Source organism: Ambystoma mexicanum, chromosome 10 (assembly GCF_040938575.1).
Source record: "Ambystoma mexicanum isolate Mex_15411 chromosome 10, UKY_AmexF1_1, whole genome shotgun sequence".
Taxonomy (NCBI): domain Eukaryota; kingdom Metazoa; phylum Chordata; class Amphibia; order Caudata; family Ambystomatidae; genus Ambystoma; species Ambystoma mexicanum.
This window is the reverse complement of record NC_090932.1, coordinates 609244455-609260337: the sequence shown is the minus strand read 5'-3', so window position 1 is coordinate 609260337 and position 15883 is coordinate 609244455. Positions and strand designations below refer to the sequence as shown.

The following is a 15883-nucleotide window of genomic DNA, read 5'->3' as shown; positions in this document are numbered from 1 at the left end:
CAACCACAACAACAATACGTCAAACAATCTGCCTCCAAGTCCACACATTTTTCTCATACTCAATCGTACATATCCATGCACAACAGAAGGATATCACTTGCTTCTCAATAGTATTAATCCATCATATGTAAAGGTGTTCAAACTGAGCTTTTTTCGGTCTTAAAACCATAAAAGCATCAGCACAATACATTTCATTAAAAAAAAGATAAAACCATGAATTTATCATCAAACAAAATACATTACAATCCAATGCAGCGATAATACATACGACAATATTTAAATAAAATGTGGGCTTTATCACAGCAATCGAAGAATACGCGATCTTCTTAACCAAGCCTAAAAACATATTTAGATGTAAAATAGACTGCATTTAAATCATTAATGTTTTTACAAAAATGTACAGATACAGCAGTCAGTCTGATGTTCCTCAGCCTAAAAAGAGTTAGAAAGTAACATTCCCTCAGATCCTTATATCATGGGCAAAGCATTAAAACATGTGTTGTCATTTCCTGAGGGAATCCACAGATCTGGCATTCACTGGAACGGGACCACGTTGCTGTAAATGTAGCCAACTTCAAAGTGTTGTTACATAGCTGAATGTATAATGCTTGTGCATAGCCCCGGACCAACACATTCTAGGTAAGGGTCAATTCCCGCAGTCAGTTTTTATTCAAAGTACAGGGAACCAGTACTCAAATTAATACAAGCCCATTTCATGCTATTAATAGTTGCTTCATGACACTTCTGTCACTGTCTCATTAGAACTAGGGGACATACCTGCAGGATTGGACCACAGAATATCCAAATCCAAACCCGCTAAACCTTTATGGATGAACCTAAGCCAGGGCAAAGAACCTGATCCAGGTACATTCAACAGACTACTGAGCGCGTCTTTGTATTTACCCAGTTCAGGTGCACTCCAAATTCTAACCCAATATAAGAGTGGTTTAGTCACCAGTGCCTCGGAGATTGGCTTGAAATCACATTCCCAGCAAAGGCTGGCCAAGGGCGTGCCTTTTGATTGCATATGTACAGCTCTCAAAAAGTTGTTATCAACTAAATTTTGTGAGGGAATTGTACGATGCCCTCACAGTTGTGCCCCATACATGGTTGCTGCCCAGCCTTGGGATTTGTACAAATGTATGGCTGGAGTAACTGCTCCTCTGCCATGGCTGTAGTAAAAACGACCGACTTCTCCACTATATTTTTCTAGAGTCACCAATGCCTTTATATGATGGGTCAACCAGGTAAGATCTACAGAGAACCTGGCCCCCAAATAATCATGTGAGCTCACCTGCTCCAATGCACACACTTCAATTCCGATCCCAGTTTGATTTTCTTACTGGATTTCTGGCTAAATACCATCACACTGATATTATCTGTATTAAGCACCTTAGAAAGTTCCTTATATTTCCCAACACAAGATTGCAGATTGTGTCTCAGTCCTGTAGGGGTAGTTGATAGTATCAGTGCGTCATCGGCATAAAATAACATGGGGAGGCTGTCTTTCCCCAATTTTGGAGGGTCAAGACTACAGACTAACAGATCCTCAATGATTACACTGATATATACACAAAATAAGAGGGGGGCTAGCACACACCCCAATCAAACCCCCTCCATACCCCAAAATGTTCTGTGTTCTCCCTTCCCAACCCCCACCTCACTGATGCCCTATCGTCAGTGTATAGAGACTGAATATTGGCCAGAATATACCCTGGAACACATTTATTCTTCAAAACTGCCCAAAACTTGCTACGGGAAAAGCAGTCAAAAGCCATACTCAAATCTATGAATATTGACTACATGTTAGAATGTACTTAAGCTAAAGTACTGATCCATAGCGCTTATCCCCGTCTGAAATAAGGCTTGGCGATGATTCATTTGACCCCCCCTTGGATGCCCAGTATTGTAGTTGGAGCAGCAACACTTCAGCATAGACAGTACCTACAGCATCTAGAAGAGAAATGGGCCTATAATTCCCTGGGTCCTTAGTGTCTCCCTTCTTAAATATAGGTAATATTATTGCATCAGGTCAGGATTGTGGAACACTCCCAGACTTGGCGACAAAGTCACACAAACGAGCGAGTCCACAAGGGGGTCCAGATACTAAGCTCACCCATGAGCAGGTCTATAGGGACCCTATCAGGACCTGGAGCCTTCCCACTTCCCAAACATAAAATGGCCTCATCCACCTAAGTGATTGAAATTGGCGGGTAATCCTCACTGCGATGTTCAATGCTAACACTCCGAGATATTTCATGTGTCTCACCCTGCCCATTTTAATCAAAATTACTAAAGTGTTGAAACCATTCATTCAGAAGTATATGTCAAAGGAAAGGCCCCGCAGGATTTGCGTCTATACCTCCTATGAGCCTTCAAAAACAAGCCTGGGCTTAACTACAGACAGATCTAAAAAAAAATGCCATTTAACAGCCTGTCCTGACTGTCCCAACACAGAGCTCTGGTTCGCATCCATCAAATCAACGAGTCGGGTCAGCGGGCCCCCTCTCACGCCCCCCCCCTGCAGTCGCAACTCAGGATACAGTTTAGTGGGCAATTATCACTTTTGCTGCCCTTAAGGACTTCCATGCTGATCAGGACATAATCGATCCTTGAACTGCCCTGGTGTCCGACATAAGTAACTCCAGCTGGCTTATCCAGGATACTCTGCCATTCAAGGTTCGGAGGCCAGCCTCATACATTAACCTGGCAACCTCAATAGCACATGATTGGAGCCTGGTAGGTTTAACTGACTCACACAAACCACTTAACACATCAATGAGTTCAAACTGAACATTAATATCACTCAATGCCAACATTAGGGGGATAATGTTAGTAAAAGTTTCTTAATTATGCAATTCATTGCCTTGACACTTTCCAAAGGTGCAGTCCCGCCAGATCTATAGTAAATGTTGAAAATCAATATATGCCTCCCACAGGTAGAGACTGCTTCCAAACATAAAAGGCCATCCGAGCATGAAGGGATCATTTTAATATTAAGGTCCAATACAGGGCTGACCAATATAGCCAACACACCTTTGGGTCTTCCTCTGGTGCCCTTTGCTGCATTTTTACAAAAAGAGCTGAAACCCTGCAGCTCCATATTATCCACTGCCCATGTTTCATGTAGACATACAAGATCATATACATGAACAGACCTGACCCATTCTAAATCCATCAACAGCCTTTAACCCCTGATACACTCCAGGACATCACCTTAAATTCTACTTTTTTCTTATTTATATCCAACGGCAGTGGTTCTCAGGCAATAGAATGGGCACTCTCAACATTTTCCTTGGATAATCATATGTTTATGTAAGCAATGCCACTGAACCGGTCTCAGTCTGTCATGTGGCCTTTACAAAAGAGAAACACTAGATACCTCAATTCGCAATCATAAAATACAAGCAACAAAAAGAGAACATGGGATTTACAGAGAACAATTACTGTTTAGGATGATCAAGAATGTTGTTTCATTTATGTGCCCTGAATTCGCTAAATAGACATATATGGCTTTGTTGCTGGTGTGCGGTAATTAGGTAAGATGTGTATAGTTGTATCCTTTGCATCTTGCCATGCAATCCTGGAGACGCATCTGACACTTATGATGACATGTATTTCTTCCTGAGTATTGGGGCCTCAGCATGAAGCGAATTAGATGTGCGACTGGCAGTAAACTGCTGCTTTGTGTTAAGTTTTTGTTCCACACATGGGATTAATTCAACCATTGAAGTAGTTATCATGGTTCCCCTGGCACATTTCATAGAGGGGATAATAGTTTAGGGCATGGAAGAGGCACTTTCAATGAGTTATATGATGATGAATTGTTATTGTGGTCATTCACTCTTCTACTTCTGATCTTCAGATGCTCTTTGAAACATTCTATGACTCATCTGTTGATGTTCGTGCTTAATTAAACAATCATGTGTCAATGTTAGTATGTTCTCTACAACACATCATCATTTGCTTCGCAGATTAAACGTTTTTAAAAGGCTACAGATCCCACTCCCATTCTAAGAACTTTATTTCAGAACGGTGATATGCCACAGACGTAACTGAACAAGGGTGTGTTTGCACTCTTCTGAAATACACAGTTATAAAAGCACTGTATGTGTTTTATAAATTAAAACAAAATACAGCAAGGTACGGTGTTCCCTTCAATTCACTCACTGGCCCTTGGCTACTCCTCCCGGTGTCTTCTCTCTTCTTTCTCCTGGCATTCTACGGCTCCATGTACACTTCTCGGGAGCTACATGATCAGTGCTCGCATTCTGCAAACTTTGCTGTGGGTTGCCAGTAGCTCCGCTCTTCACAAATGGATGCTACCTGTGGCCTGCAGCACTTGGGAGTGTTCCGTGCCCCATCGCTCCACCTGTAGGTACAAGGCAGAGGAGACTCTAGCGGCTTCAACCCTCTCATGACCCGCTCGGGCCCTGGCATCTCAGTTTCTCCCCTGCAGTAGCCGGCATCCTGACCTCCAGGCAGGACTCTCCTCGGAGGTCCCCTCTTGGGCAAGAAATCTCCCCTTTCAAGCCTGTCTCCCAGCTCGGTTTCTCTCCTGCTGGTTTCCCCTCTCTTGCTGATGGCTCCAACTTTTATGCACCCGTGACCTGTTAACAGGTTGCAGGTGGGAGCCCTTAAGTTCAAATGCTTGACCACACTTCTATTCTCTGGAAATGCCTGATCCTTGCAATAGTTTCCAGGTCCCTTCCTCATCTCAGTAATGTAGTGGTGTAACTGAATGTGAGTGTGTATCACTTCTAGTCGCCCCTTCCTCGTCCCAGTACTAGAGTGGTGTGACTGAGGGTCACTATGCACAAATCTCGATAAGGTTTTTACTATTTTGGCCTGATGTTTCTCTGAAACAATATTAGGGGGTGTATATGTGTTTACCCTCCCTGAATAAGGAAATATCCGCCTATTTAACCTCTTCCTAGAGTCAATACATTGATGACATGTCCCAGGGTTATCCTGAAAGGAAGAAAACGGGACGGGATGACGATAGCCCACAAAGGCTGCTGGGACTGAAGGTTCATCATGAAATGGAAATGGGGAATACTGCATCTCACCCAAGGACATCCCCCTTCCATTGCCCAAGTCTACACTACCCAGGTGATCCTCCCTAAGGGTCGGGATCCAAAAGAGATGGCCCTTCCCTGGCCACCTGAGCAAAGGATATCAGGGAGAAGGATGTGAGGACACCCTCAAGTTCCTAACAGTGGGCAGTCAGACTGGAGGCCCCAGGAAACTGACTAGATAACTGTGGTCCTAGAATTGGTGCCATGGCATAGTTTCACCTAGCATGGCATCCCCTAGCCTAACACATCTCGACACACAATTAGAAGTCATAAGCCTTGGGAAGGGGCAGAGTTAGAGAATCCAGAGAGGCAAAGTGGACCAGAGAGGGGGTTATACCACCTTGTTTTTTTGTTGGAGCACACTTTCTGCCTGCGCCCTCCATTTCCTGCATAGTAAGATACTCTGCCTGTGATTTACAAAGGCCAGGGTCACTTGTTACAGCAACAAGGATTGGGGCCCATACAGCTGGCTTAGAGAAATTTCCCACTGACATTTTGCCTTTATAAGGCGGGGGTCTCCCACCCCTTATTTGACTCAAGTTTTGACATCAGAAAAAGATTAATACACTTTTGCGTCTCTGCTGGGAGTGCAGTAGATTCCAAAGTCCTCTGAAAGACAGGTGAAGGTATAAGGCACGCAAAGCAGAGGAGAGCTCTGTCCCTAATGTTCTCCAGGGAACATTGGGGTGAACTGCTGTCAACCCAGCTACTCAGGAACTAGGCTCTTACGCATGTGAAGGAACCCTTGTAGTTAGCAGTTAACCTGAACTGATTATGCAGAGCAAGCAGGGCTGACCTTTTCCTAGGGCCCCATGAATTGGGACTCAAAGCAACCTGGGGAAGTCAAAGCAACCTTTAATCCCGTTGTTTTGATGCTTGCCAGCCGCAGTTGATCTCCTTCGAACAGACTCGATGCCTTTGAGCTGTTACAGGACCAAACATGCTGCTTTTGGCACTTGTTGCAGCTTTGAACTGGTTCAACATCACCTTGCACAAGTAGTGCTCCTCACAGCCTCGACTTGTACAACGGTTGTTGCTGCAGAATCTCCCAACTAGAGCACCACATTGATACAACATTGCCTTATCTCAACCGGTCTTGACCACCGATTCAAACCTCTGAAAGACATTGTGTCACACATCAACTTGACCAAAGGAACCATTATCTTCACACGACTTAAACACCCACAAACCTGTGGAACTCATCAAACCACATTGTGTCGAAGGCCGACTCGAAAGTGCACAGAGCATCATATCAATGCCAACTCGATACTGAGTTGTCACTGGACAAACGCAACTTGAAGCTGGATAGACTGCTATCAAACCATCCATGACAGATAATAATGTACTGTTAAGAGATCTTGTACCCCTGGTAGACTTTCTGTAACCATAGTGACATGTTGTCTCTCTTTTCCACCTTTATCTGAAAGACATTGCCTTTAAACAGTGACATTGCTGCAATTGCTTGCCCGATCAAAACTGCTCAACTACTCAGTGTCATACTGTACCAGGTCTTCATTTTTTTGTGCTCTCTCTATATGGGTGGGTTTTGGTTAGTGCTTTAAGTTAGTTGATTGCATTTTTATTGTTTAATTAAAATATGTATATTTTTAAATTACCTTGATTGGACATTCTTTTATTTTGAAGTATTTGCGCTATTGCTGTTTGTTTTACTACTCGTATTACTTAACACCCCTCTCTTCCTTCCCCCCTCTCTCTTCCTTTCCCTTTCTTTCTCTCTCTCGCTGTCTCTTAGAGAGATGCATTGTACTCCTTGTGCAACACAGATATGGAAATTGGCAGCTGAGTGGAGAGGACAGTCTGGGGACCCTACAGATTACCACATGCAAAGGGCCAAGGGTTATGGGAGCCATACATTATTGATATAGAGAAAAGGCTGCTTGAGATATGCCACATTAATATGCAGTTTGGCAAGCTGACTGTAACTTGCTTAAGTGTTGTGCTTTGTGGGCCTTTCTGGGAATGTTACGATCAGGGCAATACCCCTGAAGGAAATGAACAGTGTTCGTCAGGTTATTAAAGCATGAAGTCAACTGTCTTGCTGGTTCTCCCCAGAGTAACACCTTGTATCTCCAACATGCCAAGGAACCCTCTCACACAGCCACACCTCCCCTCCTCACCTGTGGTTCAGGCATCTAGATATCTCTAGTTTCAGAATGATGCTGACATCCTTCAGGGGGTTCTTAACTGGGAAATTGATGAGGTGAGGAGCAGGGAAGACACAAAGCAGAGTGTGGTTTCCTCAAAGTGCCGCATGAAGCTGGATGCACATCCCTTGGCCTAAAGCAGGTGCCACATATTTGTCTTTAAGTGGTTTACTGTAAGATCCATGGGCAGCACTCTGACGGCTGTTATTTGGTGCAGGAGAAAAGGACATAGAGGTTGAAATGTCTTCCCTCCCCATTTCCCCCACCCCACACAAACACACCTCAAACGAAACATTTACCTTCATCCAAGAAGCATGTTCTCTTCTGCCATTCATGCCGCTTCTGCCTCTGGCTGCATCTTAGGCTGGGGACAATTACTTTGGCACTGTGTTGTCCCTCTTGGACAGCAGCCAGTGTTGGCAGAGGCACTGCAACGACAATGTTTGCTGGCCAAGTTCCATGTCCATGGCCCATTCTGGGTGTATATTTGCAGCTTGAAGTGGCAGCCATATTTTTCTTGAGAGAAGACGCAAGACGGTTTTCTTTCTCTATGGCTCTAGCATGTTTTTGCAACTTCAGGCAAATATCCCTGTGCGATAATTGCAGTGGAGTATACTTAGTCTATGCCACGGCCTGCCTACTGAAGGCATACGTGTTGTCCATGCCCTGCGAGCCTCCCTCCATTCGCTCCTGATTGATGCCACCTGCGTGCTGATGGCCATTTGGTGCCGGGGCATCTCTTCCATTGTCCTTGGTTTGTAGAAACTCGTTTAGGCTCCTGTTTCAGTTGGTCTGGTTGTGGACGAGTATCATGCTCCATGACAAAGGGGGTGTTTCCCACTTATCTTCTCTGGCCATTGTTAGCCATTGTAGTATAGACAATTTTATGGTGTGTTTCTGAAAATGGGCACGAGCACTAATGTTTTCGATTTTGCTATTTTAAATTGTTTACAACACTGCCCTGTCCATATATCCCTTATGCTATAAGTGCCAGCATGTCTCAAGAAGGGTCAATATCCTCTTCTTCCTATTTCGCAGCATCTGCGAAAAATAGTGGTCGAATTAGTCACATTCTTTGGTCCTCAGATGTAAAGGTCATAGCCAGTGGCGGCTGGTGACTTTGAAAGGTGGTGGGGCGTAAATTTATCTGGGCGAATTTTGGAGCGAGCGCAGCGAGCGAGCCCAACCCACGAGCCCAACCCACATAAAGGGAGTGTGTGGGCCTTCTCCTCTGTGAAATATTTGGAAAAATGGCTTGTCCAAACCCACAGAAATTTGACATAAAAAAGCATTAGTTTTACATACAAATACACCCCCACACTCCGAAGGCGTGAAGGCCCATTAAAAAAAATACTGAAATACTCTGACGTAGGGCCTGATGCTGCTACCACAGGCTGTCACTGCCACACAAAAAGAACATTTTCATGCCCAGATGTCACAGAAAGCTGTCGTTCAATATGTTACACAAACACATCCCATGAGACCCTCTGAGCTCACTGAAAAAAATAAGATTACTATGCAATATATAGAGGCAGCATCACAATGATTTGTATGTCCTTGAGAGTTTTTATTCAAAATAACACAGACTGAAACTATGTCCCCCCTGGCTTCACATGCGGCTAAATGGCACAGGCCCTTAAGATGAGAAAGGGAGCAAGTGTAAGAACAGGAAGGGGAGAAAAAGAGGAAGGGTGACAGACATTCAGAGAAGGGCTGAGGCTAGTAGAGTGGATCGCCAGTTAAGCAATTGCCTAGAAATGGTTGTAGCATGAAGTTGGCAAGTTTGGTTCTCGGCCATGCTGACTCTGCCCCAAGGGTGGACTGGCCTATAGGAAACTCTGGAGATGTCCGTTTAGGCCTCTGCATCCTGGGCCTCTTTTGTGTGGTGACCTATTTTATGTCCAACATTTGTCATAGGAAAAAGGTTTGACTTGCTGAAATTGTGTAAAATGAGGGCCACTTTTAAAATTATTTCCAGGTCCTCTTTTGGTTCCCAGTCCACCCCTGCTCTGCCCTTATCCCTTTCGATGTAGATACACTGTTTGCCTCTTTATTACACTTCTTAGAAGTGTGATTAACACCATTAGAGATCATATGCAGGTTCTAGATGCCAATGTTTGCGATCACAAAAGGGGAGATTTTCACGTGGAAGCTAGAGAATACAATGTGCTCATTGACTCATTGACTCATTGCTCATTGACCTGTAAAGGGCGAGGGGGGATTGTTTTGGGGTAAGAGCAAAACCCTATTAAAAGTAAAGTTTTGTCTTCCATATAGAGGATGTTTATGCATAATATCAAGTAACTTTTCCTAAATGAAGTCAATAAGGGGTCGGACACCTATGACAAATCAGGAGGGGCTATCAACTAAATATCAGACAGACAGCGTTTCATGTAACAGACTTCCATTCACACCGTTTTTGTCGCGGAGGAAGGAAAGGTAGGGATTGGGTCGGGAATGGGGAATCTCAGCTTTACAGTCTTGATGAACATTTTTAATCAGTAGCAAAATAATGGTGACATCTCCTTTCAAGTTCTGTACTTTTCTTTCTGGGAGTGGAGTGGTAGTGCATGGTCACACACTGGCTGCCCTCTCTAAATGCACAACAGCTTTTCACTGTCCATTTCATACCTTTATCTGGCCCCATGGCATTAGCAAATTCACGTTCAAATGAACATCGGCACGCAAGGGATTTATTCTGTGCTCTTATCTTTGTGGCGATTCAGCGCAAGCAAGTGGGAGGTTACTTGGTGAGGCTCACCTTACATCCCTGGAAAGGCCCATAGTTTTGTTGCAGTGGTTTGTCTGGCCCAGGTCCGACCTCCACCACCGCGGTCCTCAGAGTGGTGATGTCACCAATATGCTGTGGGTGTTGGCGATGGGATCGCAGTGTTCGTACAGTGAGCGAACGTGCATTCTTCGCTTTCTTCAAGGCTGCCGGCAGGTTAAGGGTAAAGGGCCGGCCAGCGTTTCATTTATGTGTGACTCCATTGGGTTAACAGCCCGCAACAGTTTCCGTATGGAAGACGAGTGAGGGAATCTGTGAAGCGACAGCGTTTGTCAGTGTTTTGTTTTCACATGTTCCTATGGATGTAGTCGTAATTAGATGCAGGGAGAGTAATGGGGCATTGAAGGACACTTTGTGCCCCATAGAGCAGAGAGCATGTTTGGCAAGGCTCTGCTGTGGTAGTTTGCAGCCAGCTACTGTACAAGTTCACACCCACATACTGTATTGGCCGCGCAAGAGAATGTGCATTTTAAGCTAAAATTCGTGACAGTAGAGCATCTGACCAAACAGCAGGTGGGAGCTGAGTGCTCAAGCGGCTATTTGCTGTCGGGACGTGAACGTGGCAAAACGGCGGATGTCCAGTTTCAATTATATGAGGATGTGCGGCACCTGTATATGCAGCATTTATTTGGCCGTGAACAGCCAGGCGGTTGCATGTTTAGTCGAGCAGCATCAAACTACACAAACCGTGTTTGTGTTACACAAACACCATGGTTTATGTAGTTTGATGCTGCTCGTCATGAAATCATACTTCTACACCTAAACACATCGATTGGAGTAATAGGCCTGCCGTGGATTCCCCAGGGCAGGGCTCCAGGACCGTCCTGGGAGCACTGTCCCTGGGGAATGAAGGCCGGGCTGGGTGGGCACCGCCATCACCAGGTTAAGCCACACACACTTACCGGAGATACGTCCTATGGACCCTCTGCAGCTCAGTTGACTGCTGTTCTCAGAGCAGCTTCTCGAGTGTTGTGACGTCTTCTTTGCGCTTCTTCACACAGAGTCCACTCAACATACGACTAAGTGAGAAGGTGGAACCGGATTTCCTTCTGCACGCTGCGTGCGCCCAGTCACATTAATGTCATTGGCTGGAAAACAGCCAATGACATTCAGTGATTGGCTATTACTATGCCGAAGTCCAGAGCAGGTGCGCTGATTGCGCACACTTTATTACTAACGGGGCCACCACTCTAGCGCCCCGCCAGCCTTTGCACTGCCATGGGGGTTACGTAGAGTGCGTGGAGCTACGAGCTCCACGCACTTAACATTGGAAAAGGCTGCGTAAAAGGGTACGCGCCCCTCTGGAACAGCCCGGCAAGCCATGAAAAGCAGAGAGCCTCTGTTGGAGCAGCATTCATTTATTTTGGTTTCAGGCAGCGCTGCAAAAAAAAAAATATGCATGCATCCAACGGAACGTGAACACTCTTTTTACAGCACACTGACGTGCTCTCTGCTCTCTGGTGGGGCGACGCCCCCCCGCCCTTTATAAGCAGCCGCCACTGGTCATAGCACTATTTCACATACTAACGCCCATTGAGCTTCTCCTGCTATGTTGCATGTCTGAGTATATTTGTTGGCAGGTAACCCCTTCCACTACCACTCTTCCTGACCCACTCACCCCCACAAGTGCTCAACTTGCAAATCACTACCCCAGAGGTCATACACTTGTTCACCTCGTTATGGGCAGTTCTGATCCGTGCTTCTACAGCATCATATTTGGTAAGCTGGGGCCACCACCCAAGCCACTGACCTGCTGCTTCCTTTGCTAACCCTTACCTTTGCCCTTGGCATCACATCAGCCCAGTGCTTCTTCACAACATTGACGGGGCATGCGAACACACAGGGCGTTGCTGTTGGTGGTGAACTCTTGCCACAGGGCATTTTACACTTTCGTGATTGTTTGTTGCCAGGCAGATTGAATACGATACCTTCATGCTCCCCCATAAATGCAATGAGGTCATCCCCCTCAGGCTCCAGGAGGTTCCTGACCTTGTGTCCCTTCTCTGCATACTTGCTTTTTCCTTCTTTCCTGCCATTTCAGGTGTCACAGGTCCACGGAGTGTCCTCATGGCCTTTTCTTTTTTTGACGTTTTAATTGGCATGAATGCTGTTTTCATGCATCCGTGACATGCACACATCTTTACGTAACGTGATGCAAGTGTTGATATTTTCACGAAAAGCATGCACAACTGCATGAACGTGTGAGGTTGTAGGGAATTTCGGCATTTGCATGCTATTTTCGAACATTGTGAAATCTGACAGACTGTTCCACTGATTTGTGAACGTTTTCAATCTGAATTTTGAACAGAGTAGTTTGCATGTTATGTGCCCATCTTTCTGAATTTGTATATTACAACGTGATGCGTGATAGGGCAAGTTTGTCCTCCTGTGATTATGCATCTCACAGCGATCCATGACATCTTTTGAATCAGAATTTGGCCCATAGAATAAAAGACCTGTGATAAACTGTGTACAGCATTTTAAATTCTTACAGGAAAGTCAATGTATGCATGAAGTTATGACCTTCAGTAGTTGAAGCATTGAGGAAACATGAACATTTCTACACACGTGAGAAACCCTGATCATCAAAATGTACATTGTCAGGCAGTGTAAAATGGCAGCTGCGATTTTAACGGCCATCATTTTCAAAAACATATCTATTAAAAGAAAATATCTATTCAATGTGGGTTCTAAGATTTCGGACAAAAATAATTACATACAATTGTACCCACCAATTATGTTAATAATAAACAGGTTATGATTTTGGAACTCTCAAGCTATTGTCATTTTTTTAAATAATTACTAAAATAATCGTAGACCTGTTTTATTATTCCCTTTTTCCATCTGTTCTTTCACTTGTTTCATTCCTTTTTTTAGCACGTCTTTATATAAACCCTCCCATTCCCCTTACTTCCAATGCACTATCCCATTTCCACTTTGACTCGTTTTAACCTTGGGCACGATGAGGATGGCCTTCCATGCGTCACCTTTGCTTTGTGTATCTCCTCATTCTACTCCTCTGCCATCCTCTGCTAACGCACCCTCTTATTTGTATTTTGAGTAACATTACATTTTCTTTTAAGGCATGCAGTGCCCTGCTGCATGCCTGCTGATATCAAATCTGTGTTTTTTCAACCTGTTCTTGTTTCGTCTAGTAAACTTTCATCAGAATTTATTTTTGTGAGCTTAAGTCCGTCAGGTTGAATTTTGTAAGAATAAATTCCACAATGGCCATTCCCACTATTTACCATAAGAGTGCTTAGAAAGGAAAATGGTTGTTTATCAGGCACACCCACCCCTTCTCTATATATTTCTGGTTATTTTTGGTAATAACTTTAATACGTATGAGGTAGTAGAATATCTACAATAGAGCGCAATGTATTTATGACATTTTGTGTTATTTTAATCTATTTTGTGTAGCGTTTTGTATTGTTAATGTAGCGCCTTGAAGCTGAACATATTAGTGATTGATGCGTCTAACAAATACGTTTCCTTCAACTACGAATCAACTTTTGCATGGACTCCAGGAGGTCTTTGCTTCAAGTGTATCTCATATGGTTTATATTGTACTCTAAAATCGCTCCCTTTTAAAACATTTTGAAATGGCTTTTGAAAAGGTTACGTGTATGTACAGCTAAAGTGTCTTTACATTTGTTTGAGATCCGAGATCCTAATTTTTCTCTAATGTGTTGCTTTTCAGGAAAGACAGTCGCGGATAGCAACATTGTACCTACCTCTGTACGGCATGCTTCTGGATAATATGCCTGGGATTTTTATAAAAGAGGTTTTTCCTTTCAGTATTAACACATCAAACCAGGTAGTTTACTCTCATTACAACTTATTTTGAGATCACAACCTGAACCTAATATGCTTACTGAGCAGAGCTTAATATTTGTCCAGGTAAAAGCCTCCTTAAAGAGCAGACCGTTTCCTAGGAAAATAGAATATATGTCCCCCTCCATGTTAATGGCAGAAGGCCATCAGTAACGATGTCCCGTGTTATACTTTGGTCCTTTGCATTTCTTTCATTACTGACAGTTGGCTCCTGGGCATGTTGCATATGCTTAATGGAAAACTGCTATTGCCACAAGAAAATTACACACGCCCACACACACATACATATGGACACACAGATTTGTGTACTATTTTCCAGCTAACAAAGAGTTATGTACTCTTTTAATCTTTACTGGTGAAAATTGTAATTTGCACAACTGTCAACACATTTACAAAGGTTTTTATGGTGGTGCATCCAAAAATGCATATACACAACTACTCAAAATAAATGACTGATGCCTATTGCCACACATAAGGGGTATTACTGTTAGTGGCGTTTCCATTGTGTTTGGGGATGTCTCGTTTAAGAACACTTAATGTACTCACTTTGAATACTTGCCCGCAACACGTAAGGGTCTAAGAAGGCTTTAGCTTGCCGCACCACTGCTGCCGTACGCATGGAGTTTATAAATGCTGCTGCAAATAGAGAAAGGGTTGTAAGTACATACTAAAATTCCTGGAGTATGGTGATGATTGGCCATGTATGTGCGTCCAGCTTGGGTGTGCTTAAAGTGTATTGCAGGTCTCCCTGAAAGGCTAACATTAATGATGGGAGCCTCATTGCAGAAATATGCCCCCTTGTGAGTGAACGCCTGTCCCTCAGGGCACAGATTGCTACTTTCAAAAGTGACGTGCTGGAGATACAGGGCAGTGTTTCAGAAACTTTACACCAGCGAATGCGTAATTAGCACTGGGGGAAACATTTACCAAGTGCAAACCTATTCGTTCAACACATTTTTGCACCAATGCAACCTTTCTGTAATACCACTCACAGGGCCTAATTCATAGAACGTTTGGCACAGAGCAAAGTGACTTTGCACTGGAAAAATACACTTTGCCTGGGCCTAGCTCACAAAGTGGAACAAAGTGACTTTGCACAGCAAAAGTACTCTCTGCACCTCAATTAATGGGTCTAGTTCGTGCTTGGCGTCAATGACCTCATTGCATGCTTCTAGATGCTGCACCAACTCCCCATTAGTGTTTGCTTTAATGCAAGCCGTCAGTTACCTCTTCGGATCTCAAAAAGCAATATTAGCACAATGATTAAACCTGGTTAATTTACACTTGCAGACTGGGCTAGAATTGAGAGATTTCACATTTCCTTGTTTCAAAATGTAGGGTTCAAGAGACGACATAAGCACCTCCGGAGGATCTCAGAATCAGGCAGCAATGAAACATGCAAACTCTGTGGATACGTCCTTTTCAAAAGATGTACTGAACTCGATAGCAGGTACCACATGCATAGAACATATATTCGTATACTTGGGATTGCTTTTCATATGTGTTATATGCTTGTCTTGTTTAAAATACGTGTGCACATTTGTAAACAAGTTTAATCACAAAGTGCTATCATGCATTCCATCTCGTGTGTGTTTTTCCTCTTTGCATCTATCTCCATTTTCAATGTGTTTCGTTTTTTACTTCTAAATCATTAACATAGCGCATTGGCAATTTAATGCACACTCATTCTGGTGGATACGTTTTCAATCGGTTAAACTTTCATAAACCAAACATCTGTTGTGAGACTTTTTTAGGTGCGTAGTTCACAGGTTAAAGCCCCGTCACCTGCACTTCACAAGATCAAATTCCGGGATGTGTGACTCAGCCATTCATCCCTCTAAAATTGATACATTCTTTGCCATTAAATGGGGTAATATGAAAGATCATTTGCAGCTCTAGAAGCAAGAAGAATCTGGATTGAAGTTCTATTAAAAATCCTGACAATATGACACTCGATCTTAATTTTGATATAATAGACGCGACAAACATAAACCAAATGTTCTTGGAATATTCATCCA

The 15883-nt window shown here is 43.7% G+C and overlaps 1 protein-coding gene across 5 annotated transcripts in view; it reads left to right on the top strand.

Moving 5' to 3' along the window:
* Window positions 1-15883, top strand: part of DOCK10 (dedicator of cytokinesis 10) — a 2208289-nt gene that overhangs the window by 1491937 nt on the left and 700469 nt on the right. For all 5 annotated transcript variants that reach the window (XM_069618176.1, XM_069618179.1, XM_069618177.1 and 2 more), the window contains exons 33-34: window positions 13732-13848; window positions 15204-15315. In XM_069618176.1, the coding sequence (XP_069474277.1) occupies window positions 13732-13848; window positions 15204-15315 (229 nt within the window). The remainder of the gene's footprint in view (window positions 1-13731; window positions 13849-15203; window positions 15316-15883) is intronic.